Here is a 26,337-nt window from a genome sequence, read left to right as displayed (position 1 = left end):
CCAGTCTCGTATGCAAGCGACTTGGACGGCTTCCGCAAATTCCATAACAGTCATAGCTTGAAATACTCCCAGTTGCACTGGCATGAGTCAACACCTTAACCAGAACGAGCCACAAACGACTCGGAGCCGTGCGGTAAGTTCCTGCGTTATATATATATATTTCACTCCCATATCTTGATACCGATTGTGCTCACTTTATGTGATGACCGGTCGTCTTGATCTCTACAACTGCCGTCTCTGTTGTCTATGGAAATACTGCCAAGTACTTTGCTCCATAGCCCTCGATTTCGTTTAGTGCTTAATCGCTTCTGTTTAAGGTGTTCTCCCTATACTTGCTGCGACATGATCCGCAGTGTGAGAAGCGGATATGTATCATTGGAGCGGGACCGGCAGGTCTTGCTGCTCTAAAAGTCATATCAGAGACCGCCTACTTCAAGTCAGGGAAATGGTCGGTCATCGCGTATGAGACCCGGGAAAAGGTTGGGGGAGTATGGTGAGTTCATACTGCTTCAAAAAAATGTGAACAATTGCTAAGCACCATCCCGTCCAGGCTGCCTGCCCCGCCGGTTGTTGACGCCTACAACGCTCTCATGACGCCTCTTTACGACTCATTAACCACGAATGTGCCTCATCCTATAATGGCATATACCAGCTACTCCTTTCCGCCAGAGACACCTTTGTTTCCGTCAGCACATGTGGTGCAAACGTATCTCGAGTCGTATGCTGCATACTTCAATCTTATGTCCCTCATCAAGTTCGACACCACAGTATTAGATGCACGATGGGAATCAACGCAGTGGACAGTAACCCTTTCGGATGGCGGACACTTTGCATATGACCACTTGATCGTCGCAAATGGACATTATCACTTACCCCGCGTGCCAGACGTGCCAGGGTTGACAGATTGGATGAAGAATGGTAGAGCCTCTCACTCTGCGTGGTATAGGAAATCTAATTTTCTTGGGGACAAAATACTTGTTGTTGGAGGCGGACCTAGCGGTCAGGATATCGCTACCGAGATGTGCACAGTTTCCTCAGTTGTTGTTCATTCTGTCGATGCCCCTGGCGTAATGACGAATGACGCTGGAAACCCTGTCCGGAGAGGTCGGCTTATCGAACTCAAGGCTAACGGACAAGTAGTTTTTGACGATGGCACGACGGAAGACAATATCGACCATTGTATTCTAGCAACCGGATTCCACATGCATTTCCCCTTCTTTGAGGGAGCAGCCATGATCAACCAGAACATACCACCGGACTTCCCTCCATTACCTCCCGGCGAGCTTTTCAACTCAACCCACCACGTATTTCCCCTTGCAAAGCATTTATTCCCGCTTCAAGCTCGATATCCTACCTCGTCCATCGCCTTCATGGGCCTCATCACGAGGGTCGCGCAGTTTCCACTTATGGAGGCTCAAGCGTATGCGATTGTGCGAGCGTTTTCCGACCCTGCATCTCTAGATCCCATTACAGAAACCGTCGATATCATTACTCGCGCTGACAAAATTAGACGCACTGGTGCTTCAACACCTCTAGACATCGCCAAAGCCTGGTTCCGATTCGACAGGGAAGACCAATGGAACTATCGACATGCGTTGTATCAGTTTGCACAAGGCATGGGGTCTGGGACTCCGCACATTAAAGTCACAGAGTGGGAGAAAGAATTATACGATTTGAAAACGGAAATGAAGTCGGGATGGAAAGATTTGGAGAAGTCGGGGGATTCAAGTGAGTGGTTGAGAGACGTCGGGAAGAATGGGGTGCAGGATTGGGTAGGGTTGATGTATCGTGTGGCGGATTATGCCAGGAGTCTTAATAGCACTCGGCCTAATGCTAAATGACCTCGTTCTCACTACAACAATAAACCTTCAATTTATAGTTATTATGCCTACTGTACATACTGTCTACTGTATGGCTCTGCCCCAAAGGCAATAAATAATATAATGAGAGAAGCAAGAGGCAAGGTATGCTAACAACACCAAAAAAATCTGTGACGAACTCCTGACAATATCCTTTTGTTCCCTGGAGAACACCCGACAACTGTTGATCACCTGGAGTATTTCCTGTGTTACACACTACTGCCGTCGACAGTCGACATATCTACACGTTCCTGGAAATAAATTGTAGTAAAGCCAGTTCTTGCTTCAGAGTTGTCCACGAGCTCAGCATGATATGCCCGAATACCAAGGATAAGGTGTGGACCCAGCACAAACATCTGCACGGGAAAGACAAAAAGGAGAACACCATAATAGACTTGAGCCCCCACAGAATCCGAAGCCTATAGAAAAGATGAGGAATGATCGGATGTTAGTCGGACCGACGTACCGACAGCGTTTGCGAGAAATAACCGAGGTCGAAGCAAGAAACAGCAAGAAAACTATAACGTGAGGAATTTCAGCGGGAGGATAGTTGTTCCAATTACAAGCTCACGCTATAAAGTAAAGCACCTGACTTTTTATTAACATCGCAATACACTCTTCGATGGTCGACCCTGTCGACACTCCGAGTCGTTTCAGTTCACGGAAGTGTTTTATGGCAATCCGGACAGCAAGACACAGTGCGAGGGCCTCCCATATAGTCCCGATCACCCGAGTCCAATGCACAAGTTGGGGCTGGGCTTCCGCAATATCGCACAAATAGTTGCCAGAGAGGACGAGTTCCTCTGGCATTTGTCACATAAATGAGCCAAAGTCTTTCATCCACAAGTAAAGCTTACCCCCAGTAAAAGGGTGGGTTCCTATGCCGTCCATCACTGAGCAGGCGATCGTAACAGTCAGGAAGATTGCAACAAGAAAGATAAGTATCTTTCTAGATCGCTGGTACATAGCATATAACCGAGTAATTACGATGGCTTAAATGATAAGTCAGTCAGGTTAATGCCATTCATGTATTGCAGCTGCACAGCTCACCACCAAGTATGATATATGCAACGAATAATGTCCACCATTGTGTGATGTAAACATTTCTGCCTGAAAAACACATTACAATGGATATTAGAGGACTACATGAAGCAAACTCACACCTGTTTCAGTGGTAAAATTGAACTACATTGCAAGTTGCTCGGGAATCACTCACCCCTGTGTAGGAATGTGGTTAGCTGAACAAGAATAGCAGGCACTGTCACGGAACACTCACTGTATCAGTCAATGAGACTGTCGTGAGGCTTGCTGCATGCCGTTCAAGTTGGTCAATATAAATGGACAGTATATCGAGGAGACATGCCTGGCATGTTGTCCCTGATCATGAGAGACGGTTTATGAGCACGGTGTCAACCTGTTAGTCCTTGGAAACATACACAGCGTATAATAGTCCAATGTAGCGCAGCTAGTATATCTTGCAGTCAGCTCAACTTGCCAACTAACTTGCAACATAAGCCAGTACGTACACTAAGATATAAAAATGTCACAAAGGACCAGCGTTGCCTCTGCCCCGAATCAGCCATATATGCTGTAATTCTTGCGATGGGACTCTACTCACCCAGAAGAGTTCAACCTACAACCAAACATGGTGAGATAGATTCTCCAGCAGTGATATCACAACGTACCTCTTGTCCGAAATTCAACACTGGAAAATATCATAGAATCATCGACAGTCCCTCAAGAAATACTACTTTACTTACTCCAATCGTATACCACTGCAACGGAGGATGCAACTGCAAAATCACAGTCAAATATAAAGTAAGACATCACCAACTAATGCTCTCTACGAACCTATAAAATAGCTGCTGACACGATTAAAAGTAATTTGCGGCCAAAAACTAGGATCGTTTGAGACGAAAGTCATATTCAGGGATCGGCGTGAGTAGGTTGGTGAACGTATGAAGACGATGTTCGTGCTGGATATTATTCAAATCGCCAGATATTAGATAGATATTAGTTCGAGTTGATGGACGCATTATAACCAAATCTGCAAAGCACCAGCGTCACGCAGAATGTTTCAACGCCAGAAAAGTTGTTGTACAGCAACAAGGTAGCTGTCTTCGATTCAGTCCGCTAGAAGAGAACCTAGCGACATTGTTGTCGTTTGGTCAAGGCTGTTAAGCCGTACCGTGACCAGTAGTATGTCCGGGAATCACGTGAAATGGAAGTCTATGTGGAAGTATTATCTGGTGCAACTTAGTTTTGTCAATCAGTCTAAAGACTCGTACTACTCACGGATGTGACTGCATGGTTTTGCAGATAGGCTGTAGATACGAGATCATGACGCCGCAGATGAGAATCAGTGTGCTTTGTTGTGCATTAGGTGTTTTTTGCAGTGCTGTTACGTCGTTATACACGACACTTTGTTTTTTGTTATATGTAGAAATCAGAGGCCCACAGGTCTTCTGATTCCGCATCAGTCAGCGTAAATGCAAACTTTGTATTCCAACCCATAGGACTGCATATCATCGCATATACACAATACACTTCGGTTCAACTCGTTAGTCCAAACTGTGTCGGTTTTCCACCTCGATTCGATTCGATTCGATTGATCGCCTCCGTGGCGTCATAACCTGCAGCTGGTTCTACTTGACCACTATGATATCCGCTGACAGTGCAGAGACACTCTGGACGTTTTCTCAAGCATTCACATCCTCTTTCCAAGCGTCTTGTTCTGGTAAAGCCCGTCACCTTTACACCTGTCCTACCGACGCTATATAGTCCGTAGAACTTGCCACCCGTCTCAAAGTTGCAGATGCAGGTTCTGTGCACACCATCGCCGGAGAAATACAGGCCCTCAACAAGCGTTTGACCGAAGCCACCGGGAGGCTTCCAAGCTACGATCAAAGACAAAATGAACTGGTGTGTGCCCTGTCTCTGACTTTTGATGTCTGAGCTAATCAAACTGGAAAGCAACTCAAAGCATTAGAGAAGTCGCTCGAGGAATTGCGCTCATCGACCACAGGGAAAACGAAATTCGCTTTTAAACGGAAGGTCAAGATATCAGCGTCAGCATCAGCAGAGACCGCAACGCCACCTACTCCAGTGAATGCACCAGCGATACCTACATCAACAATATCTACTAGTGCCTCCAGAACGATATCCGACCAGTCCAGTTGCTACCTCTCTAGATCGTGCCTTTCTGGTCCCACCTCATCCACAGATCACATAGAGGTGTCTATAATAAGAATATCGAGCAGCATCTTAAATCTTCTTACGACTACGAACGAGTCAACTCTGTCTGCTAATACCGTTTCCCTTTCGGCGCTTCACATCCGCGACATACAGAATTCAATCCTCATTCTAGGGACCGTCGATGGTAGCATCATGTTGCACAACTTAACAAATTGTGTGGTTGTTGCTGGATGTCACCAGGTAGGGTTATGTTGTCCGTGTATGTTATGCTCTACTGTGCTCATGACTGGCAGTTCAGGATGCACAATTCTACTGCTGTAGACGCCTATCTTGACATTACATCGAATCCCATCATCGAAAGCTGTGATCAAGTGAGGTTCGGCGTCTACCCAAACGAGTTAAAGGTCCAATCATTTCACTATTTCATCCATTTAAATGCCAATGTCACCACAGACAACCACTAAGCAGCAACCTCTGGCTACCAAAAACCATACCGAATTCCCTTTCTTGCCCCAGGACTTCTCGCATATTCGCGCCACACCATCACCCAATTGGAGAGCGCTGGAGGAAGACGAGTCAATTCATGATTGGCCCCTTTCAGAGACCAATTACGCTATCCAACTCGAAAGGGCATTGCCCCGTCCTAAAACCTGATGCTTATTGCTGATGGACTTCATATACCCGGGCACGCACGTGGGATCCTAGTAGGTGAAGAAGAAGTTGCTGTCATGATAATGAGTCCCATCAATTGGCTATGTTGACGTCCGGTCAGATGTACTAGGTAGAAGCGAATTGCTTCCGCAAGATCAAATGTTCCGTCCTTACATATGTTAAATTTTAGATATACCGTCGTATAAAATGATTTAAGTGGCTTACCTGTTCTCTGGTTCTGGATCAGTTAGTACTAGTATTTAGCGTACAGGAAAGATAAGGCAAGTTTAAAGAACTCCGGGAGATCTTTATCAATACCATCAGTCCTTGAAACATTTGTCAGTGTACCGCACCCCCGGACAAAAACACCATGCTTGATTTCCCCCTTTGCCAGGTTACGTTGCACATAGGTAAGCTCGTTCTTGATGATGCATTGCGTCATTATAAAGTGGAAGTCATCTCCGACAACGCGAAAGTGAGGCCGAGGAAATCAGATTTCGTGGCTATTGCCTTTTTGGCATCTATCGGTTTTGAATTTCAGAATGCTTATCGTTCCCATCGGTCTGATGGCGTAGTTGGTTATCGCATCTGTCTAACACACAGAAGGTCCTCAGTTCGAGCCTGGGTCAGATCATATTTTTTCCTGTTTGAAGTTGACATGAATAGCCACCTTACCTAAGCTTAGCTCGAACGCTTCCGAGTCTTTCTCCTGGCCGATGAATGCAGCATGAGCACCTATCTTTTCGAGCTCCCAACTACCGGCTCTATCTCTTTTGGAGACTTTTGTGTTGACACTACGGCCTCCAATGCATATGCAAGTCACATAGCTGAGGCTACCCAAGCCCGAGCGAACCTGCGCGGTGTTCTGAAAGTGATCAAACGCACTGACACAGACGAAAAGGATTATCTGCGCTTGATCAAGGTGCGCATCACCGTTTCCAGTCCGGGGCTCGCACAGTATATATCCCCTAGGTTCTCGATGACTACCTCCCATACTTGCATGGGATCATGGCCTGTGTCGCATCAGGGGACATTCGTCTGAAATCCGAACCTCGTGAGTCTTTGGCTGATACTTGATCTGCTGTGCGTTTGACTGACTAGCCTGAGATTCAAAGAATTCAGCTGGCGCACGACACTGTCCGCACATCTATTCCACATGTCCCCAAGAATCGCTCTTGCATCGCTGCATGCGGACCTTGCATCCTCATTGCTCACTTACGCCTTTGCGCTATCGAATTTTGCGCGTGTGACGGTTACAAGTCTCGGTTCTTATGAGCATGATCGAGCGATCTCGGAAATCGAGAGAAAAGCGAAGGATGAGAAGCTCAATTTTGCAGTGACAATGCTGTGCAGAGCGAGCGGGATCTTCACCTATATAAGCGAGAAGGTGTTGTTGGATTGGGATAAAGCCGGGGAGGGTGCATCGGGTAGGCCGCCTGATCTGAGCAAGGAAGTTAATGCTGCCCTCGCAAAGTGAGTGTGCTCCCTCATTTCATTTCATCTCATTTTGGATGTCATTTTTAGGATGACACTCGCTGACGCACAAACTCTGGCGATTCGCAAATTTCTCTCTAAATCTGCATACGACAACGCAGTATCCCCTGGCCCTCCACTTCCTAAATCACACCCCTCTATCCCGCTGATATTCAAATTCCATCTTGAATGCGTGTCGCTTTACTCTTCTGCGCGTACGCTTGCCATGACGCCCGGCTCCGCACGCCCATCTTCCTCGTCTTCTAATCCAGACTCCAATGCAGAAGTCTGCGTTGAGCTGCGCCGCTACCTTGCAGATGCATCGGCGTTTCATGCAGCGCTTGCGCACAAGTGGCTTGGTGTGGATGCAGGAGAAAGTGGAGCGCGCGAAAAGGGTGGGGAGGCGGTGGCATGGTTACTATGGGCAAAGAAGGAGCTTGAAGACATGAAGGAGAGCGGACTTGGTATTGCAGTAGGGCGGGACCGCGAGAAGCGAGAGCGCAAAGGACGTGTCGCGGATGAATTGGAGAGCGTGGGCGTGTTTTTGAAACATTATAAGAAAATCAATGATTCGGTAAGTCGGAGGTGTTTCGATTGCGTGAGATATATTGGGTGTTGATCATCATTTGTATGCGACGGATAGCTGACATTTCAGCCTGTGCCCAAGCAGCAGGACTTGCAAGCACGGATACCTACAGGGATTTTGGCGGTGCATTCAAAGCCCTACAAGCCCCCTTCCCCAGCATTCGGACCTGGTTCCGTCGAACATGCACGTCTACAGACGGAAGCGCTAGCACTACTAGAAGAGGATGATTCGTCGGGTGATGAGGCAGTTGCTAGCAGTGCCAATTCGCGCACGTATGCTGGAGCTGGTTCGTACTTCTAACCCGTTTACAGTCAAGGTCAAATGCTGTCCATATTGCATGTTCTGGTAGGTACAGTAAGGTATGACCAACATACTATATCCACTTCTAAATTAGGTTTCAATGGAATAACGCCCCCTTCTGTCATTGTGCAATCAGTGTTATAAGGCGAGAAGCCGCACTCTTCCGGTTTGAAATGCTCGATGAATGTGAGCGTCCCACCTGCGAGGTATGTGCCAGCACTTGCAATTTTCGTCAGGTACCTGGAGGGCTGAGGAGAACAGCCCTCAAGTTACTACCCTGGAGTGAGAGCCTACCTGACATTCTGGCTCCTGAATTCATGAACACCGTAAGCACCGTTCTCAAAAACGAGGCCCCTGCTCCACTCCACGGTCTCAGCTGGTCTAGCTTGTCGCATCATCATGATATAACAGGTGGCAGACGGGGTCTTGGCATGATGGAATACCCTGAACTCGCGCGCTGACTTGTGGTAGACATGAAGCTTGCTCACGCAGCAGAACATGTTGTACTGTACTAGCTAGGCAGCGAGATCTCGAGATGCACCACGATTCCTTGCCTCCAAGTGATTCCATGGGCATGTCCAGCGCGTTGTATTTTGACTTGACCTGGAGTGAGAAGACAACAACCGCGATCGATCATCACCTGCTACCATACACAATTAAAAATTTCCGCGACCCAGACTTACATGGTGCATCTAGTTTATGACCAGGACTGATCACAGCTATTCCGTTACTCTAGGTTCCCATCGGCACATGCAGTGATCCTGCCATCTGTCAACCGTCAGCGATGACCTGTCCATGTCAACGATCAATCGACATGCGTCTTCTCAGTTTGTCAGTTGATCAATCCAGTCCAATTCAGTCAACAGCGCTGTCCACACGATTTACGTACGGACAGGGATAGTTCACAAAAAGGTAGACCCTTCAAGAATCACTCGCATCCATAGTGTTGACATTTCAACTTCAGGGCCAAATCACGAAAGTTAGCTCCATTCTGATTTCAGCCATAAAAATCACAATTCTCACTTACCCTTCCATCACTTCCTTAGACACGTCAAACGCGGCCGCCATTATTGTCAATGTGTGTCTTAGATCAGCGAGTACTGTGACCATAAAGGAAGCCACAAGAATGGAATGGTATAAGGTACTTTACGACAGTGTAATGCCCACGATTGGAACAAAAGTGTAATTACGATGGTATGCGGAAAGGCAACCACAAAGGATGGGTTTCAATCGGGGGTCTTTGGACTATTTTGTCCAATGCGCCGACGAAGACAAAGAGCAGTCTTTGTGTACGGTAGCGCCTTTTACGAACTCTATAGTGCTCAGTATCCATTTGTAAATCAAGTTGAAATGGAAATGACGTCCTCATACACGTTGGGATATAATCCCTACTGTAACGGCTCACACCGAAAAGCTAACAATCGGTCATGTCATTCGGCGTCGTAAGATGGGAGGCCCCACTTCCCCGGCTTGAAATGCTCGATGGACGTGAGCGTCTCATCTGAGACGTATGGACTGGCACTAGCAACGTCCAGAAGGCGTTCGTCAGGTACCCAAACGACTGAAGAGAACGTGAGGCTCTAAATTACGACTCTGAAACAACAGCCTACCTGACATTCCGGCTCTTTTACCCGCCTGGACACCGTAAACGGCGTCTTCAAAAACAAGCCCTCTGCTCCTTTCCACAGCCTCAGCCTCGGTGCACTGCTCCGTAGTGCCAACTGCCTTGCCCAGGACACCTGCGGCATGCAGGAAAATATACGGGTCAGGCTTCCCCGTAGTCCTGCCTGCTACATCATCAGCGCAGACGATGTTGCCTTGAAAGTAGTCAAAGAATTCTTTGAGATTCTCAGATTTGCGTTCAAAGTTCCGTCGTGAGGAAGCAGTGGCGACTACGATTGGCACGTTGTGTTTCACCAGGTGCTGGGTTAACCTCTGTACTCCCGGGAGGAGCTGCACGGTTGGCCACTTCGCATCTTGCTTCTCTTGGGACTCCACGAGGTACTGGTCGATTGTGATATCGATTCCGGGAAACAAAGAGAGCAGGTGCGTCGCAGATTCAACTCGTACTGCAATATGGTTTGCGTTGAATGAGTTTAGAGAGATCGGAGAGCGTACGTTTGCCCATGAGTTGCGCCTTGATGTCCCATGTCATGGTCTTGCCGTAGCGGCCCAGGATATCATCTTGGAGTCTATGTGAGCAGCATAAAGAAGCGCAGTGACATGGGGCATACTGGTGACTTCGGTATATACCCTCTCCGTGTCAATGAGCAGACCTGTCAAAGACGCGTTTGGCCCCAAGTACCCAGGGAAGTTAGATCCACGCACCATCCATATCAAAGACCACATAATCTATTTTTCTTTCCATCTTATCTATGATGATCTGCTGGATGAAATCAAACACGATCAAGAGACACGCTGATGTACCGATGCGGCACTGTTCTGTTCTGAGTTCATGATAGTCACGTAGAAGGGCTCGGGATTCGGCGTGGCCAAGCAGCGATTCAGATGGCGGCCCTCATGCATAAGTTCATGCGCCGGCACTAGCAACACTATGTAAGCGAATGGCCTCGAGCTCGGTGAAACGCCGTGACAGACACATGTGGGAGTGTACGTGTACTGAGACTCACCAGATCCTTGAAGCGGTCTCGTTGCAGAAAATTATACTCGGCATGATATGATTAGAAGAGCCCGTATCGCGAGACACTGTGGACCTGTTCTGTGTGACACGTATCAATGTATCACGGTCGATGTCAACGCCAGCTTCGACGCTCTTTGAGGTCCGCTCCCCATCCTTTGAGGCGGGGAATTGCCTTTTTAGGCAACGTCCGACTTGAGCACACGTCGGCACGATCGATCAGCTTGAGTTATTCCTATATGTACAGCCTGAGGCCTGAGGCCGTGGCCAGCTTGGTACAAGCCTTATAAAATTACCTTGTGATAATTTTGAGGCAGGCGTCAAGGTGGTCGGCTAAAAGGAGGTAGGTATTGCCGCAGGCGGCACCGAACATTAGGTTCTCACAAGCCGGGCCATTCCTCGGAGGCGTCCATAACGTGCACAGCACTGAACAGACCCACGTCAATTTTTCCCGTCATAAGCCCGTTCATGCGCTGTTCTCCACGGATAAGTATATAGTCTGAACACTGGTCTCCGCGTTCATTGTATTTCAATCTGGTCTCGGTCGATCTTGTCCATAACTGCCCGAGAACCCGCACTCTTTCAAATTCATTACTAGCCCTGCGAGTGTGCCAGCTCGCCAAGTGATTCATCGCATTGGAACCACCGGGTTCACACTTGAATTCACTGTATTACCAAGTCGTTGCAACAGGATCTACGTCTCCTCAAACGACAAAATGGCAAACGACTCAATCCCACGTCGCCCTACATGCTCATTCTACCGTCGTCGCCGCATTCTCCTCATTCCGGCACTTCTATTCATTTTCTACCTGTTCTTTAGCACACCATGGTCCCTACCTCCTCTCAATCTCTCGGGAATATCTTCGTCGCTTTCACGTGCCAATATCGCTTCACTAGTGAAGGGCCCACCAGTGGAGGAGATATATGGCTTGCTGCATTTTGTGACGAGCGATGACGATCGCATGCTGTCACATTCAGTAAACCCCGCTGCGCCGATCGATCTAACTGTGTATCTTGGTGGTGACCAACCGAATTGGAAATCTCATATGAGAAGGCTGAGAGAGGAGTATCCCCTAATCGTATTCTCGAAGGTATGTCGTGCGCTTCGATTCACCGGATCCTGTGTTCTGATGCTGTGTCTGCATCAGTCATATTGCCCGTGCGTTCTCTTCTTTTGCAATTTGTGATTCATGTGGTGGCCTCATGTACTACGTTTCCGGTTCTATGTAGATTTTCAACGAAAGCTAAGAAGCTGTTGGAATCGTATAATCTTTCTCCCCCACCTAAAATTATCGAAGTTGATCTTCGAGGTATGTCGTGGCTGTGCTTACCTCCATGATGCATATGCTGATCTTTTACAGATGATTGGGACTTCATAAAGCTCATCCTTACTCGTCTTACCTGAGCATTCCACGTTCCCTAATATCATCCTGAATGGGCAAGGACTTGGCGGAAATGACGACCTGCACACGTTGCGTGCACAAGGCAAGCTGAAGAAGATGTTTGAGAATGCTGGGATGACGGTAAGGGAGGATACCGTGAAGGAACAAGAGACGCAGTAAAGTTGGCGATGTTCACGTCATCGTGTGATGAAATGGTGCACACTCGGTAACTGCTTGAATGGAATTGAATTCTGTATTGTTACATATTTATGTGTACTGCTATTATGTTGTCTTGTTCATCCAAGTAGGAGTTTGCGGTTGATCTATTTCTGGGTTTTATGTTTATGTGACCATACGATATCCCGGTTATACAATTACATGTGTGTCCAAGAGCATTGAATTGGTTGCCAGCCAGCAGGAGGCATACAAGGAAGACAGGGACATGTCCCTGAGCGAAAATAGCTGGCAGTGCGGGCGCCTGTGGCAGTCGGCTTCCAATGACCTTTGTGCCAAAACATTAAACATGCCACCGCTCACGGCGTAGCCCGTTTGAACCACTGATCGGAGAGAGAGACCATATGGTCAGCGTCATAAATTATGCGGGCTAGACAGATTTTCGACAGGTGCTGTATCGATAAGATAACAAGGGCGTTCAAGGTTTTCATGCACCATCCAGAGAGCTGCATAGGGAATAAGTAGTATGATTAACCCGCCTCCTGTGCCCGAGCGCTGAGTCCTGACGGCAGCCTGTGACACGTTTGGGTAAGAAGTTACTTTGATGCGGCGATAATCCAGGTCCACGCCCAACGACGAATATAAGGCACATACGATAAGCATCTTATGGGGATCTGTAATATGGCTGATCACTGGGACAGCGGCGTATCTTGTCAAGCCCTGGGCTACGCTCAGCGGCGAGGTAATGGCACCATCATGATATTCCCACGTTTATTCGGAGATCCATGCTGACCGTCGTGAATTTGTTGTCTGCGCTATGGCAGGCCGATAAGCTATATTGTGAAAATCGGGCGTTTTACGGAGTGGGTTGCCAAATAAGGGATCAACGGAATTTCCGTGTGACCAAAAAGGGTCGAGCCGAGGAGATTCTAGATCAATTTAATGGGGGTTTATGTGAACACGTTCCTTTCACTTTTCATTGTTTCGGGTTGCACTGATCCACTCTCGGCCTCGCTTTTCGAATTAAAACTTTCATTCTTGCCATTCGTTTATCTAGGAACTTCTAGTTCTTCCACTCTCTTTTACCTTTCCCTGACCCACGTCGTCGGTCACCATGTCAACACTCACCGTCACCTCCCTTCTGCACTCACTGCAGCACCACGAAAACCACTGAACCAGAGAGCCACGTCGCTGGCTCTCATTGGCCTTATCGTTGTATCATTCTATATCTTTTTTGTAGCAAGGCCTTCACTAGAGCTTACTCCAATAGCACTTCGGACCGACGCCCTCGGTCATGCAAGTGCACATGGATCATTTCCACAAGACAAAGATGATCCCCTACCATCGTCTAGACTCTTCCGTCTACCTTCAAATAGCCAAAGAAAGAATGTAGTCAGCAATACCAATCGTCCCCAAGTCCGGTTAGACGAATCGCAGGAGCTAGCAGCAGTAGCAGCTTTCGTAGCAGCACTCCCACAGAACATGATACCACGCTCAATAGACCCAAGCAAACCCATTGACCCCCAACTCGTGCTTGACTTCGACACTCGTAGTCCGCGTGCAGCAGATGAAGTAAACCAGATCGTGCAAGATGTGTGGTCTCGCTATCCCGTTATGATGTTTACCAAAGTCAGTCGCTTCTTCGACTTCCTTTGTTCTAGTCTTATGCTGACGCTTCCTGCTCGTCCCAGGTTCATCATGCACATTCTAGGGAAGTAAGACGTATCGTTTCAACTATGGACTTACGGCCACCTCCTGTGGCTTTTGAAGTCGATCAACGAGGTAAACGAGTTCCCTGACTTTGATTTACTAGTTGCTCACGATTTCCCACGTCTTAGAGGATGCAGAAGTTTTGATTCCTTTGTTACACCGACTCACGTCTTCAACCGATCTTCCTCTTATGCTTATTGGGGGCAAACCCGTTGGCTCGATGGAAGCTATCCGCGAGCTCAACGAGTCCGGCGAACTCCAGAAGTTGATTTCCGATGCCGGTGCGGTCATTGACAGCTCGAAGAAGAAGAAGGGACACTGAGGGACAATACTTTTCAATTGAACTTTTCCCATCACTTCTCAAAATGACCTAACGACCGGTATGACCAGCATGCTTCCCGGCGATCGTATGATCCAAAACTTATGCATATGTACATACCACATCGGATAACCCCAGGTGGATGGATATTCAATCGCTATCGCATGCCATAAAACTCCAACTGTTGTCCCTCGTTTATTTCTCGTGGTGGATTATTATAGCTCACTTTGCTTCTTGCTTTCTTCTGCATAATAGATTCCATCAACATCAACAGGATTGGCCACAAACATAGACTTTGATGGATTTTTTTTACATAACAAGTTTTTCTTGTATCTGCCATGTTCGTGTGTACGTAGAGGCCAGACAGTACTTAGTAACTGCTCTAGTTTACATGTACATATATACTGGGGGATCATTCAACGCTCAATTGGCAATCAGTTGATTGGGTTTCTTCTTTCTAGCCAGGGCCCTTGTCGGAGTACTAGTAGCTCCAGAGTCCAGACTCTTCTAGCATGGGAATCTTTGACAATCGGATCTTCATCAGCGCTTGGAGTATCACGGAGTTCTTCTAGAAAATCTATACTTGGGTACGCACGAAGCTCAAGTTTGTTCTCCAGCTGCGTGCCTCAGGCTACTTTGGTCAAAGTGACGCAATTGAGGTGGCTTCACGGCAATCACAAAGAACCGAAAAAGTTTTTAACTCAAAGGTTGGATAATGCAAATTGGGGTTGCAACGAGGCAGCATTTAGAAGGTCTCCCGACTAGAGTGTTAATGACTTGACGTCTGACTTGCTTGTGCACCTCGTGCCACTAGCCATGGCACGGCGTTAGTTCGAATTGTGCGGACATGGCGTCAGAATCGATACCGTAAACACGCCTCGAGCGCTAATCAGCGTACCGGATGACCAGTCTGACTCAGACGTGAGAAACACTAGTTCGGGGATGAACGACTTTGAAAAGCAACTCGATATTATGAAGCTCCACTGGCAACGGATGATAGATATCTGGCCGCCAAAGACAGTCAGAAGCATGTGATGATAACCTGGTATGAACGGGCAACGTGGGCAAAAATGACTTCATTGAAGTGCATGACACTCTTTGTACGTATTGACAATGTCTCCACATACTTTCCATGGACAGGCGGCCCGTACATACACACGACCGCCAGTCTTGCACGGGCGTCCGATGTTACCGACGGAAGTTACGAAACGCCCAAATAATTCGTATGACAACCGATAGATGCATGCCTGTACGTTGGAACTTTGTTTGTCGATAATAAAATACAGCGACGCGATTTGTTGCAAGGTTATCATGTCAACCAAGAAGAGCCTTCGACGTTTTCACTTGACAAATTCGAATAACGTTACGGTCAGACTGGATCCCACAGCGAGGTAGGAATTATCACATCGCGTTTGCAGTGCAGTGTCGAGGGTAGTCGGCATAGTACCACGCTCGGTTCGTGCCCTAGTGGATGCAATTACACTGCCTCGTGCAGAGGATGATGACGTTGATTTATCATTTGCCCCATTGGGGGTTCTGCTGCCTGCGACAGGTGCATTTCTCAGGTAGTCGAGGTCCATCAGGCGCAGGAGACGTAATTTTGATAGCAAAGATGCAAGACTTCAGAGAACTGGCTTCGTCGAGATCATCGAGTCATCCTACATATGTCAAAGGGTGAGAACAAGAAAGAAATGGACATCAGAACCGAAAAAATACACTTTCTTCGGTGTCAACATCAGGGTCATTCTGCTGTTGACAACAGAGTTCTCGAGCTTGTCCGTGGAGGCGGTACTTGCAGGAGCCGCGGGTGTAGTGGTGTGTCAGAAATTAAATGCATTTCGTCAAATGCGTGGCTTGCATCAGACCATCTCTTGGAAAGTTGCTGTGACCCAGCCAACTAAGTGTTTGCCCACATAGCTACGAAAAATCCAGGAGCCTTTAGAAGCCTTCGAAACAAAATGATAACAACTTGCCGCATACTTCCGCCGCAAGTCCGGGATATCAACATGTGATGGTGGAGCCTGGTAGCAACGCCTAAGCGAGGTCATCTAACATATGTCGAATCAGGATATGCCGGCGGGTGGACCGCAAGTATGTCGCAAAGCGAGTATCAACTAGATAGGCTTCAAGTGTCACGAATAACCGAAGCTTGCACGATCCGCCGGGTGATCATATGTAGCGCATTCAATGCTCCTGTGTACGTACTGAACTTTGAAGTGCCGAATCGTTGCGATCCACATGATACATTGTGTGACCCGAGCAATCTTCCGGTATGATATTGGAAGTTGAGAGAAAATCATTGGCGTCGCACCGCAGAAGTCGCTCCTAACGTCATGGACGGGCACGATCAGACGGGAGAAGATAAAAGATAACATCTACAGCGAATCAAAAACGTGCATGGCCAGTGATAGCAGACTCACCGAAGCGTTCACTTGCTTGACCGAGTAGCTCGTCCCATCCTGATCTGCTCATTGCAAATGACTCCTCCTAATTCCGACGTAGCAGATTATGACGTATGCAGTGCCCCAGAATCTTTAGTGATATCTGTATTCTTGCCTTCAGAAGCTTCTATCACCGTGGTGGCGTATTCGGGTGCGATGTGCTCAGCTCAATTATTGAAAACCCGTGAGTTCGCCGGGAACGTGCTGCCTTGGTTGATATACATGACAAGACCATTGTCACGAGCTAAGCTGGCGAATCTGGATGAGATGTGTAGCCTTGGTGCAGGATTAGTTGTGGTGTGGCGGATGAAACGAGATCCGTCCGATGATTCTTTTCTGTTAATGATATATCACCGACACCTGTGAGTGTGGCGCAAATGGCCTGTCCTGGAGAAAGTACAACATGTAACTGTACTCTGGGATCTGGCTGGAATCTGGCTCGCACGTATGACGCCTGTGTTGTGTTGCGGCCCTAACTAGTAGTTATCATAGGGCTTGAACGTTAACTTTGAAAGCAATAGATTTGCACGTGGCTGTGCAATCCCATCGTCAATTCCAACTTGCACCGTGGTCCGTGGCACTGTACGACCCCTTAACGATAAACAGTGGAAACATCATGCCGGTCTCATGCAGTGTACCATATTAGGCTTCGGGGGGCATAAACTCGCTAGCAAATATATGCGGCGTCGTCCAGGTCACTGAGGTCAGCGACATACAGAAGATACAGTTAAAGGAGAAGGCCAATTTTCTAAAGAGCAGTGACGGTTCAATTGATGTACCGGAATGATGAGAAAACAACCCAAAGGCGAAGTTATATTTTCGTTGTTGTTATCAAGGCACCGTGCTATTTAAAACGGAGATGGAGAGTGACCCCACAGGGGAGTAAGGAACTGTTCCGAGTGGAATGGAGGGTAGACATTAGGTGGATTTCATCGAGGGCATGTGCTTTCATCGGACCAATCGAACCGGTGCCATTGCCCCTGACTATTACCTAGTCAACTAGCAAAAAACTTGCCATAGGACAAATTTAGGAACCTTCACAAAAGGGGACCACAGCCTGCTACATTGACGTACCCATTTACTGTCACCTCTGGGTTTCCTAATGACTCAGAGTCGTCGACGATAACCCCTAAGATACAGTCCGGGACCACAAGTTCAGGGGCGCGAACAGCATTAGGCTGATAGTTGTAACGCTGAAGTGACTGTATACACGACGCTATGATCAGGATAGAATTCCAGAGTATGCCAGATAAGGATGTCGTGAAGTGGTTCCATGGTATAGTCGATATTAGCGCTAGCGAGATACCGCTTTGCGGATCAGGTAGCCATTATCAGTGCGGCATTGTCCCACAGTACTACGTACTTACTGGTACATAGTGCCCCATTGGCAGGCTTGATCTAAGTCGCTGAGATGCATGCTTCAATCGCGCAAACCAGACAACTACTGCCGCGTATCCGAGTTAGCTTGGACTTGGATATGGACTAGTGTTCAAGATGTTTCAGTAGGGACACGGAGAAGTTGATTGCGCGGCAGGGTCACGGCGAAAGAACGGGAAGAAGCGAATCATAAATCACCAGCAATGGAAGGCTCACGAAATGGTTCACTGCATAACGGAGTACACGTGAATTTGCCCGCCCATGCTGTCTCCGCATTGCAGATGAATTTTCCTCAGCATTAATTCCGACGTACGATACCCCTGGCTCTTGAAGGTTATTGACACGGGCGCCTATCCCGTGATGGCGGACTTATGCACTGACACTCAAAACCAAACGATCATGAGTGGGTTGCAGAAATCTCACGCATCTTAGATTCATCAGAAAGGTAGCTCACGCCAAATGACTGTGCTCACAAGTTATTATATAGTGGGAAGACCCAACCTTCTGATTTCAATGTCTACACATTAGAGCTTCGCCATCGTCTTCACGCCCACCAAACTTTCGATGTCCCTGTACTTATAGTACAACTTAAGTGACTCAGGGTTTGCCACAGTCCCACTCGGCTTTAGATCGGACCCCGAAACAATCTGCTTCACCGCAATCTCAATTTTCTTGCCGTTTACAGTATACTGCACAGGCATCAGGATCGTTATGTTCACCGAGTAAGCAGCTTACGTACCGGGATATCTGTGGTATCGAACACGTAGGCTGGGACGTGTCTCGGGCTAAGACTAGTCCTGATCGCGCTTTTAATGCGGTCAATGAGGGCAGGTGTAAGCTTGTGCCCTGAGCGCATCTTCAGAAAGAGCAGCACACGCTCATCAGGGTCTTGTGTCCTTCGCTGGCCCACACACAACGAGTCATCGAGCTCGTTGGAGAAAGACTCTAGGACAGTGTAGATCTCCGCTGAGCCAAAACGGACACCAGAGGGGTTGAGTACACCATCGCTGTGGAAATGATTAGATCAACTTGCATATGACAAGGCATAAAAATAGCCAGTACCTCCGCCCTAAAAAGATGAACCCTGTCGTCTTTGGATTCTTGACTACAAAATCGCCTTGACGCCAGACTCCTGTGCCCCGCATCAACGTAAACATGCACGTCAATATCTGGACGAAATAAGGAGAGCTTACCTGGGTACGTGTCGTAATATGCCTGGCGAAACTTTTTGCCAGACTCATCGCCCCAGAAACAAACAGGTATCGAGGGATGCGGACGGGTGATGACGAGCTCACCAGGTTGACCTGTGTTCTCAATGTTCTTGCCCGCGGGATCGAATAATTCAACAGCCATGCCGAGAGACTTGCCTTGAAGTTCTGTGTGGAACGCACAGTTAGTCCAAGTTAAGAGAATAGCACTTCGGACACAACCTCCAGCATGTAGTGGGAAACTCGACACGCAAGAGACAACTGAGGAGTGTTAGTTTAGGTATATAGCAAGCGGCGACACAACGGAAACTCACATGCACAGAACACGTCTGTCCCTCCAGAAGACGAACCTATATGCAGCTTCCTACCAAACGCCTCGTGCGTCCACTCCATCAAAGGTGCAGTTATTACAGCTCCTGTGACGGTCATCTCACGAAGAGCTTCAAAGGATGCAATTTCAACTACAAAAGTAATTAGCATCAACTCTCAAGGCTATGATCCGATCATACGCGGCTTGATATCCCTCATCTGGACTTCTGTCAGGAAGCGTGGACTTGTGCCGAATACCGTGACACTAGAAGAGAAAAAGTTTAGTTACTGATGATCTACGCTCGTTACTGTCTTCGCACCCTTGGTCATTAATGAACCTGAGATAACCCCTGAGGTCAGGATGGAATGGTGACCCATCGTAGAGGACAATGCGTGCACCACATGCAAGACCAGAGAGCATGAATGGCCACATCATCCAGCCCGTCTTGTATGGGTATGAGCTGATCACTTCATGCACAGCATATGTATATGGAATTGCTTACCGTAGTGTATTGGAAATAGACATCAGTCGGGAGGATGCCGAAGCCAACCATGCAGTCCTTCTTGCTGTTCACGAGGGCGCCCTGCAGAAGGAGATAAATAGCAGAATATGGCACGTGAGTGGGAGGCGTACTCCACCGCAGTGGACTATGCATTTCGGCGGACCGCTTGTCCCCGAGGAGTATAGGATGTACAACGGGTGACTGAAAGGTAACTGCTCAAATCCCAGTGGTCGACCATCATCTGATGTAAGGAAAGAATCCAATGTAACACTAAACAAAGGCCAAGTAGGAACACGCGTTAATTGATGAGAGTCGTGGACAAACCTGTTGGGTATATTTAAAGACTCTGGGACAGTGTTTCCGGTCTTTACACTTGGCAATGTAATGATGCGCTGTACGCCATATGCGCGGAGATCCTGCTCCACTTCCGAAGCCTTCTGCACTAGGCTGACTGTCTTCCCCGCGTAAACAATCTCCGTTTCTGTGAAAATGAGCTTTGGTTTGATCTGCCTGTACCTATCAAGTATGCCCTAGTAAAGGTGGAACGTCTTGCGAGTCTATGAGAGATACGATAAGGCTGACCTGGGTACCCATGTCAGTTGCGGTACTGGAGAATATTGCCCCTACACTGGAAGCCGCAAGAGCAACTACCACAGCGGTGATGGAGTTGGTGATGATAGCTGCGACCATTCAGAGTTAACAATCTGTGGCAAATTCTACAGGCACTTCCTTCGCTCACCCGCAACCCTATCTCCAACCTTCAATCCATTCGCGCGCATTGCGGCTGCCATTTTGCGCACCATCTCTCTTAGCTGGTGGAAGGTATAATGTGTCACAACTCCGAGTTCATTGCCTGCTGTACATGCGATACCATCGTCATCTCGGTAGAGAAGGTTTTCCGCGTAGTTGAGGCGTGCTCCGGGAAACCATTCGGGTACTTCTTCGTATTTGCCCTTTTGGACTATCTATAGTGATGTTCGACATCACAAAGAAAGAACGCTGACATGAGTTGACACACCTTTGTGGGATCTGGGGGGACAGAAGACAAAATACCCATAAACTGCCAGAGGTCAAGCCAGAAGGTGTAATTAGACACCGAGTATGCATGCAGGTCATGGTAGTCCTCTACAGCACGAAGTCCAGTCAGGCTCTCGTTCTATGAGAGACACACATCAACGCACTGAGCTTCAGGTTGTGCTTGAGGTTAATTTCACGCCTTAGCTTCTCGCAGACGACATGAGACGGGTAAGCAGGTGTCCAGATAAGGCGTGACTGGTCGAACTGAGCACTCATTGGCAATTGCAGTAGACTTCAATTAATTTGCAGTGCAAGTTGGGGATATCTAGCCTGCAGGGGAATCTCGGGTTGTCCGCGCTCAGCTTGAGCTCCAACCTGGGAAATAGCGATAGATTCCGCTGTCACGGTAAGAGGCAAATTTAAGTACCTACATTCTCAAAATTTTCCCAGTGACTTGCATATCTAAGTAAGAAGATCACGAGCTCAAAACGCACCTAAACAAGGATCCAGTAACTTGAAGGTGACGGGACTTTTGCAACTTTATGTGACAGTCTGAGCGACTTCAAGAAATATGTTACTCAAAACTGCACCTGCTCGTCTGTGCCTGTCACCACTAATTGTCGCATCTCTCTACTTGTCTACCGCGGTTTGTACTGGTCTGAATCGGTGAGTCAATTTTCACGTCCATTGTGTTGTTCGACGTTAATGTTCACTCTCGTTTGTATTCCGACAGTTTCGGCGACATTCTCGCATGTTTGCACTCATTTCGTGCGAGCTTGAGACAACGCTGATATACTTCAAGAAGGCGATTGTCCTCCTCGCTACAAGTGGTGTTTTCGTGTCTGTGCGAGCTTCATCACTTGCTCCATATTGTCTACTCTTTATATCTCTCACCCCCCAGCTTGTCCCAGAACTCATTCTCCGGCAACTCCACTGTAGGTTCAAGCTCAGCTGCGCTCAACAAGGGCAAGTGCGTAACATTGTGCAGTGCTCTCATCCGAGTCATCCCGGCAGATCCTACAAACCAATTCAGATGCGCTCAAGAGTCAACACCATTTCCCTGACACTCGATCACTGTGTTTGAAGCATGGACTCACAGCACTCGCCGGATTTGACTTGTCTTGCGAACGGCAGCCATACACCTTGTACTCCTGTTGTTCAATACGCTCTCGCTCTGGACTCTTTTCATAGATCCTGGACGCAAGCTAGTTATCTTTTTTGACCGCCCATGTGTCATGTATTGCTCTCAAATTAGTCTACTGTAATCCTGTTCATGATTGTCAGTATCTCAAATGGCGTTTTCAGTGTTTCGAGGAGAAGTATCAGTATCACGATCTTTGTCATCAATCTGATTGAAAACGCTGAAAAATGTCACTTTCACTGTTCTAAACACTGAAATTTTGCATATCTTATCTTCTGGTTCTGACGCTGACTGCGGTTCAAATATACAAAGCCGTGAAAGTCAGTGTTTTTTTTTCATGTACAATATACCGACGGCTTTACAAATCCTATTTAGTACCTCGTATCATTACCCCAAGTTTAGTAATGATACTTGTATCAAGCTCTTCAATACGTTTTGCCAGGTCCTCAAAGACTTTCCTCATATCCTTCCCCTGCTCCTCGATGAGTGAATGGTGGTAAGATAATTTTGCCTCTTGACTGTCCGACTTCGTCATCAAGGTTTCGATATTCGTCTCCTGCTTGACCATCTTCTCGATCAAGGTGTGGAAATAGCCGTCAACCTTGGATTCCAGCGCCTTCAAGGCCAGCGCCTGGTTGTCCTGGCTACTATGGTGGCCTTCGAAGGTGGTCAACACCAAATTTAAGACTCGTGTTTTATCAGTACTCACTCGCAGCATCCATTGACATGCGGTCCTGTAAGCTGTTCCACTCAATTGAGTTTTGGTCACCCAATGATCGGGGGATACTGTCGTGTGGGCTATAGTTGGCTGCTAGCGCGGCCGTCACTATATGTAGTAGTAGTTTGGATAGATGAATACTACGAACTGTGATTTTGAGTGCAAGTGGCGGTAGTCATACTGAAAATTTTCTTGTAGATAGCGACAGTGAAAGTTTGAAACTGACCTACGCGTAGGCCGCGTAGCTATTTCGACGCAGTCCTGCCGTGGTCGTGACCTGCATGGCATTGATGCCAGCGTTCCTATGTTCTACATTCGACTCCTACATCAAATTCATGACCATTCCTTCGTTGACTTTATTCACAAGGTGGCCGCGTCAAGGCTTGTCAGTCCAAGAAAATAGTTATTGACTGATGCTAACTAGCTACATCAACCAATGTCTATTTTCTTTTTGTCCCTCTCTGGATCCTCTTCGAAGCACAGCGACGTTTCACGGGCACAATTTCTTCTTCAACAGGCAGCGAAGGAGCTACGACGTCGGACAACTCGTCTACAGATGTGGCATCAGAGTTATCGTTGAATAAGGGGTCACACTGTCAATCACACCAGTTAGAGACTTATTGAACGGGGCAGGTAATATTTTCCTTACTTCAAGTTCACTCTCGCTGTAATCTCTTCCCAGAACCCACTCATCAGGAATGTTGAGATACACATTCCACCGCCTGTGATATCGACCAGCATCCAAACCCCACTGCTAGTTGCCTGCAGGTCCTGCTTCCTCAGAATCTTCGAACATTCTTGCTTCTAGTGTGGTCAGACATTCGAGGTCTACGTCAGTCACAAAGTTGTCGGCAGGATAGCTTATCATGAGATCAGCCCAAGCCATCTTCAACAGCTCGCTACCGTTCCATTCCTCGTTCCGAGCTTGGACGTGTTTTAAATCACCAACCTTTTACCCATTCTCCAAGCTACACAATACTTCATGTTAAGCGCATTAAGAACACAACTGGAATAGACCCGGTCACGTTCCTTCATGCAAGCACTCCCAGCCTCTTCCGAAACTGCCGCATCCGAGTGCAACAGTATCCTGCCATTACCAAGGTTTGACCCCATAAAAGATTCCTCGACATTAATCTACTTCAATTCAACCCGCACTCCTCTCATTTACTTCCCCTTGTACCTTATACCATAGGATGTCCAACTGCTCATTCTCGGAAAGTGATGCCCATCAAGAAGCAGCTCGGCTAACTTTCCCTTTTATTTGCAAAAATTTCCCAGGTTGGTCAGGCTTCTCCCCCCATCCGTGCATTTTATTTACCTTCAGCCTTTAGAATTATCTCGTACTCCAGGACCTTGCGTAATACCTCCTCCTTTTTGGGTGGGTTCCAATGCGAGCCATGGCCCATACCGTGCATTGCATATGGGCTAGTCAGATGCCCTATCAGGGTTAGGCTTGTAGGTTAGTTGTTTTTAAATGACTAGATCAAACATTGAAACACTTTCTCAGAGAAACCCTTCGATACTCTACCATTCTATCTCTTCCCGTGGTTCACGACACAAAACGCACACAACGCATTTTCACCCAACTAATAGACATTAAAAACCCACCGCATTCATTGTATCATTTTCAGCATCCATGAACCAATTTTCTTGTTTGTTCACCAATGGCGGCGCCCATAGTGTCTGGGAGTGGCGATTGGGTTCATCAAGCTGTACTCGCACTGTATCCTGCCGGTGATCCTGATTGACCCTGGCCTCTCAAGGCCTTCAAAATTTAATCACAACTTCCCCAAGTATTCCAAATCTCTCGTGATGATCTTCATGCTGCAAAGTCATGGGCTGCCTCCGCAGAACGGGTGAACCACTACATTGATCGCGTATGAGACCATATTTAAATTCATTGGTCAGCACATTGCTCTTTTGTTGTCTTCCTCCCACCATTTCGATGTGGTTAGGGAGGCTACTTCATCCCTGGCAATGGACGCTTTCTCGCGCAGCTCTGGCACTCGTCAAGGTGCATTCAACTGCTGTAGGACTGGTGGAGCAAGACCATCCTCCGAATTCTAGTCGCTCACATCGTGATGGATCTTTTGATCACCGACTGAATTTCACAAACTTGTTGACGTCCTACACAAGCTGTGGGATAGTATTGTTGACTCCATCCTTCTCAGGAAGTCCATTCCCTGTGACCACGCGTCTGGTATCCTATCGTCGAGTTTACGTTACTCACTTTACATGCATAAGGGCCATATGAGCCGAACAAGCATGATATCTCTCACTTGCAAATCCTACACCCCAACTTTGGCGGCACTCGTTCGCGTGAGGCAACAGCCTTAAACCTGGCCACAGGCGATCACCTTTGGTGTGTCGCTGCTGAGCTAGATGCTGTCGCTTAGCATGTCGCGCTCATTATATCCTTCACATCGCTCGCGGACGGCAATACAACAGCCCAAGGGACGTTGGATATATTGAGCCAAACAGTGGCTTCACCTGGCCTGCCACGCATTGCCGAATTCAAAACAGCCATTCGAGTCTTTCGCCATGCACGACAGGCCTTTATATGGTCAACGACAAACTCGCCTGCAGAATCCGGAATTTGCATTCCTGTCGGCTTGTCATACTACCAAGTGGGCGTTCTGTCAATTCCCGATGAGTCGATTCATCTCGCTGCGGTAATGCAGTTCTCCGGATTTCGCAGTGTGGTTGGATCTATGTGGCCCGTTGATGATGATGTTGCAGGCTAGATCGTCTCTCTTTCCTACGAAAGCCTAGCTGATCCGTAATGAGAACATATATAACCAAACGACGGAAGGAATAGATTAATCAAGATAGGTCATCGTATCGCACGAACACCTTGCAACAAGACACATGAAGTAGTTGCAGCGGTGTACAGTGGCCAACATTTGTTCGGCGAGATCATATTGAATACATCATATAAGAAAATGGTGTTTACGAATTGCTTCCGCGGGATCTCCTTATAATATGTAGATGGGGACGATGAGCATGAACAAGCGGAGTACACCACAAATACAGGGAGCTATGAAGGACGAAAGCAAGGAATCTAATGGCCCGAAACACAGATACTCAAGCGCTCAAGATTGAACAAAGGCCTCCCATAACACGATTTTCAGAATGGTGCTGAGTCTACGCCGGATTGGAGAGCATGGTTGATTATGCATCTACAAGCGACGTTATAGAACTATCCTTTGCTGTAAGCTATGAGAACACGTACTATTTACTTTTGGCAGCAGCCCGCAGAGCACGCTTTTGAGCTCTCGGCCGCCTCACGGACGAGTGTTCATCGCTGCTACCAGAAGGGTCGGAGTGCCTTTTGTC

General features: G+C 47.6%; 11 protein-coding genes and 1 non-coding gene across 12 annotated transcripts; 8 read left to right on the top strand and 4 right to left on the bottom strand.

Annotated features, from left to right (window-relative positions):
• Window positions 1–67: 67 nt before the first annotated feature.
• On the top strand, window positions 68–1,841 carry BJ212DRAFT_1465252 (uncharacterized protein; the record flags this gene model as incomplete). The annotated part of the gene is made up of 3 exons (XM_041338962.1): window positions 68–263; window positions 326–493; window positions 551–1,841. Exons 1-3 carry the CDS (start codon window positions 247–249, stop codon window positions 1,839–1,841), a joined length of 1,476 nt encoding a protein of 491 aa, XP_041190425.1. The 5' UTR covers window positions 68–246.
• A 2,469-nt stretch (window positions 1,842–4,310) lies between these two features.
• BJ212DRAFT_1371666 (tubulin binding cofactor C-domain-containing protein) lies at window positions 4,311–6,169 on the top strand. The gene is made up of 5 exons (XM_041336304.1): window positions 4,311–4,596; window positions 4,648–4,781; window positions 4,833–5,294; window positions 5,348–5,458; window positions 5,508–6,169. The coding sequence occupies exons 1-5, from the start codon at window positions 4,518–4,520 to the stop codon at window positions 5,706–5,708; spliced, it is 987 nt and encodes a 328-aa protein (XP_041190424.1). The 5' UTR covers window positions 4,311–4,517; the 3' UTR covers window positions 5,709–6,169.
• Window positions 6,170–6,265: 96 nt separating this feature from the next.
• On the top strand, window positions 6,266–6,339 carry BJ212DRAFT_t91. Its single transcript has one exon. It is a non-coding gene; the product is annotated as a tRNA-Val (tRNA).
• A 93-nt stretch (window positions 6,340–6,432) lies between these two features.
• On the top strand, window positions 6,433–8,064 carry BJ212DRAFT_1448243 (BRO1 domain-containing protein; the record flags this gene model as incomplete). The annotated part of the gene is made up of 5 exons (XM_041338515.1): window positions 6,433–6,627; window positions 6,678–6,759; window positions 6,821–7,178; window positions 7,230–7,752; window positions 7,822–8,064. 5 exons carry the CDS (start codon window positions 6,433–6,435, stop codon window positions 8,062–8,064), a joined length of 1,401 nt encoding a protein of 466 aa, XP_041190423.1.
• A 1,430-nt stretch (window positions 8,065–9,494) lies between these two features.
• On the bottom strand, window positions 9,495–10,432 carry BJ212DRAFT_1276859 (HAD-like domain-containing protein; the record flags this gene model as incomplete). The annotated part of the gene is made up of 5 exons (XM_041331310.1): window positions 9,495–9,625; window positions 9,675–10,133; window positions 10,183–10,248; window positions 10,299–10,340; window positions 10,393–10,432. The coding sequence occupies 5 exons, from the start codon at window positions 10,430–10,432 to the stop codon at window positions 9,495–9,497; spliced, it is 738 nt and encodes a 245-aa protein (XP_041190422.1).
• Window positions 10,433–11,034: 602 nt separating this feature from the next.
• Window positions 11,035–12,489, top strand: BJ212DRAFT_1371647 (uncharacterized protein). The gene is made up of 3 exons (XM_041336303.1): window positions 11,035–11,793; window positions 11,952–12,012; window positions 12,064–12,489. Exons 1-3 carry the CDS (start codon window positions 11,419–11,421, stop codon window positions 12,105–12,107), a joined length of 480 nt encoding a protein of 159 aa, XP_041190421.1. The 5' UTR covers window positions 11,035–11,418; the 3' UTR covers window positions 12,108–12,489.
• Window positions 12,490–13,200: 711 nt separating this feature from the next.
• BJ212DRAFT_1277158 (uncharacterized protein) lies at window positions 13,201–14,290 on the top strand (the record flags this gene model as incomplete). The annotated part of the gene is made up of 3 exons (XM_041331338.1): window positions 13,201–13,887; window positions 13,950–14,040; window positions 14,097–14,290. The coding sequence occupies 3 exons, from the start codon at window positions 13,201–13,203 to the stop codon at window positions 14,288–14,290; spliced, it is 972 nt and encodes a 323-aa protein (XP_041190420.1).
• A 4,339-nt stretch (window positions 14,291–18,629) lies between these two features.
• Window positions 18,630–21,418, bottom strand: BJ212DRAFT_1483317 (uncharacterized protein; the record flags this gene model as incomplete). Its single annotated transcript, XM_041340599.1, has 14 exons — window positions 18,630–18,794; window positions 18,845–19,112; window positions 19,168–19,237; window positions 19,299–19,574; window positions 19,628–19,774; window positions 19,823–19,887; window positions 19,943–20,067; window positions 20,126–20,206; window positions 20,257–20,395; window positions 20,450–20,655; window positions 20,708–20,805; window positions 20,865–21,090; window positions 21,144–21,250; window positions 21,307–21,418. 14 exons carry the CDS (start codon window positions 21,416–21,418, stop codon window positions 18,630–18,632), a joined length of 2,085 nt encoding a protein of 694 aa, XP_041190419.1.
• A 172-nt stretch (window positions 21,419–21,590) lies between these two features.
• BJ212DRAFT_1371616 (uncharacterized protein) lies at window positions 21,591–22,468 on the top strand (the record flags this gene model as incomplete). Its single annotated transcript, XM_041336302.1, has 2 exons — window positions 21,591–21,808; window positions 21,876–22,468. A coding segment is annotated over exon 2 (313 nt), but the record flags the coding sequence as incomplete, so codon positions are not given.
• On the bottom strand, window positions 22,463–23,276 carry BJ212DRAFT_1371613 (uncharacterized protein). The gene is made up of 3 exons (XM_041336301.1): window positions 23,150–23,276; window positions 22,993–23,094; window positions 22,463–22,940 (listed from the first exon to the last, which is right to left on the bottom strand). Exons 1-3 carry the CDS (start codon window positions 23,178–23,180, stop codon window positions 22,651–22,653), a joined length of 423 nt encoding a protein of 140 aa, XP_041190417.1. The 5' UTR covers window positions 23,181–23,276; the 3' UTR covers window positions 22,463–22,650.
• Window positions 23,277–23,291: 15 nt separating this feature from the next.
• Window positions 23,292–24,904, bottom strand: BJ212DRAFT_1371605 (uncharacterized protein). The gene is given in 3 exon segments (XM_041336299.1): window positions 23,292–23,925; window positions 24,320–24,667; window positions 24,680–24,904. The coding sequence occupies 2 exon segments, from the start codon at window positions 24,414–24,416 to the stop codon at window positions 23,756–23,758; spliced, it is 267 nt and encodes an 88-aa protein (XP_041190416.1). The 5' UTR covers window positions 24,417–24,667; window positions 24,680–24,904; the 3' UTR covers window positions 23,292–23,755.
• Window positions 24,905–25,592: 688 nt separating this feature from the next.
• BJ212DRAFT_473462 (uncharacterized protein) lies at window positions 25,593–25,870 on the top strand (the record flags this gene model as incomplete). Its single annotated transcript, XM_041343291.1, has 1 exon — window positions 25,593–25,870. A coding segment is annotated over one exon (153 nt), but the record flags the coding sequence as incomplete, so codon positions are not given.
• Window positions 25,871–26,337: the final 467 nt, after the last annotated feature.

The sequence above is a fragment of the Suillus subaureus genome, assembly GCF_016647635.1.
Source record: "Suillus subaureus strain MN1 chromosome Unknown BJ212scaffold_27, whole genome shotgun sequence".
In the NCBI taxonomy this organism is placed as follows: Eukaryota; Fungi; Basidiomycota; class Agaricomycetes; order Boletales; family Suillaceae; genus Suillus; species Suillus subaureus.
This window is presented reverse-complemented; position numbering and strand designations above follow the sequence as displayed.

Bases quoted from the DNA above. Each gene is read 5' to 3' on its own strand.
- BJ212DRAFT_1371666 (XM_041336304.1), top strand. From the start codon at position 4,518: ATGATATCCGCTGACAGTGCAGAGACACTCTGGACGTTTTCTCAAGCA. The intron at 5,295-5,347 runs GTAGGGTTATGT...CATGACTGGCAG, and splicing joins TTGTTGCTGGATGTCACCAG to TTCAGGATGCACAATTCTAC. The intron at 5,459-5,507 runs GTCCAATCATTT...ATGTCACCACAG, and splicing joins TCTACCCAAACGAGTTAAAG to ACAACCACTAAGCAGCAACC.
- BJ212DRAFT_1371647 (XM_041336303.1), top strand. From the start codon at position 11,419: ATGGCAAACGACTCAATCCCACGTCGCCCTACATGCTCATTCTACCGT. The intron at 11,794-11,951 runs GTATGTCGTGCG...ACGAAAGCTAAG, and splicing joins CCCTAATCGTATTCTCGAAG to AAGCTGTTGGAATCGTATAA. The intron at 12,013-12,063 runs GTATGTCGTGGC...GATCTTTTACAG, and splicing joins TATCGAAGTTGATCTTCGAG to ATGATTGGGACTTCATAAAG.
- BJ212DRAFT_1371613 (XM_041336301.1), bottom strand. From the start codon at position 23,180: ATGACTACCGCCACTTGCACTCAAAATCACA. The intron at 23,095-23,149 runs GTTCGTAGTATT...CGGCCGCGCTAG, and splicing joins CACTTGCACTCAAAATCACA to CAGCCAACTATAGCCCACAC. The intron at 22,941-22,992 runs GTGAGTACTGAT...CCACCTTCGAAG, and splicing joins CATGTCAATGGATGCTGCGA to GCCACCATAGTAGCCAGGAC.
- BJ212DRAFT_1371605 (XM_041336299.1), bottom strand. From the start codon at position 24,416: ATGCACGGTATGGGCCATGGCTCGCATTGGAACCCACCCAAAAAGGAG. The intron at 23,926-24,319 runs GTAAATAAAATG...AACACGTCCAAG, and splicing joins GATAATTCTAAAGGCTGAAG to CTCGGAACGAGGAATGGAAC.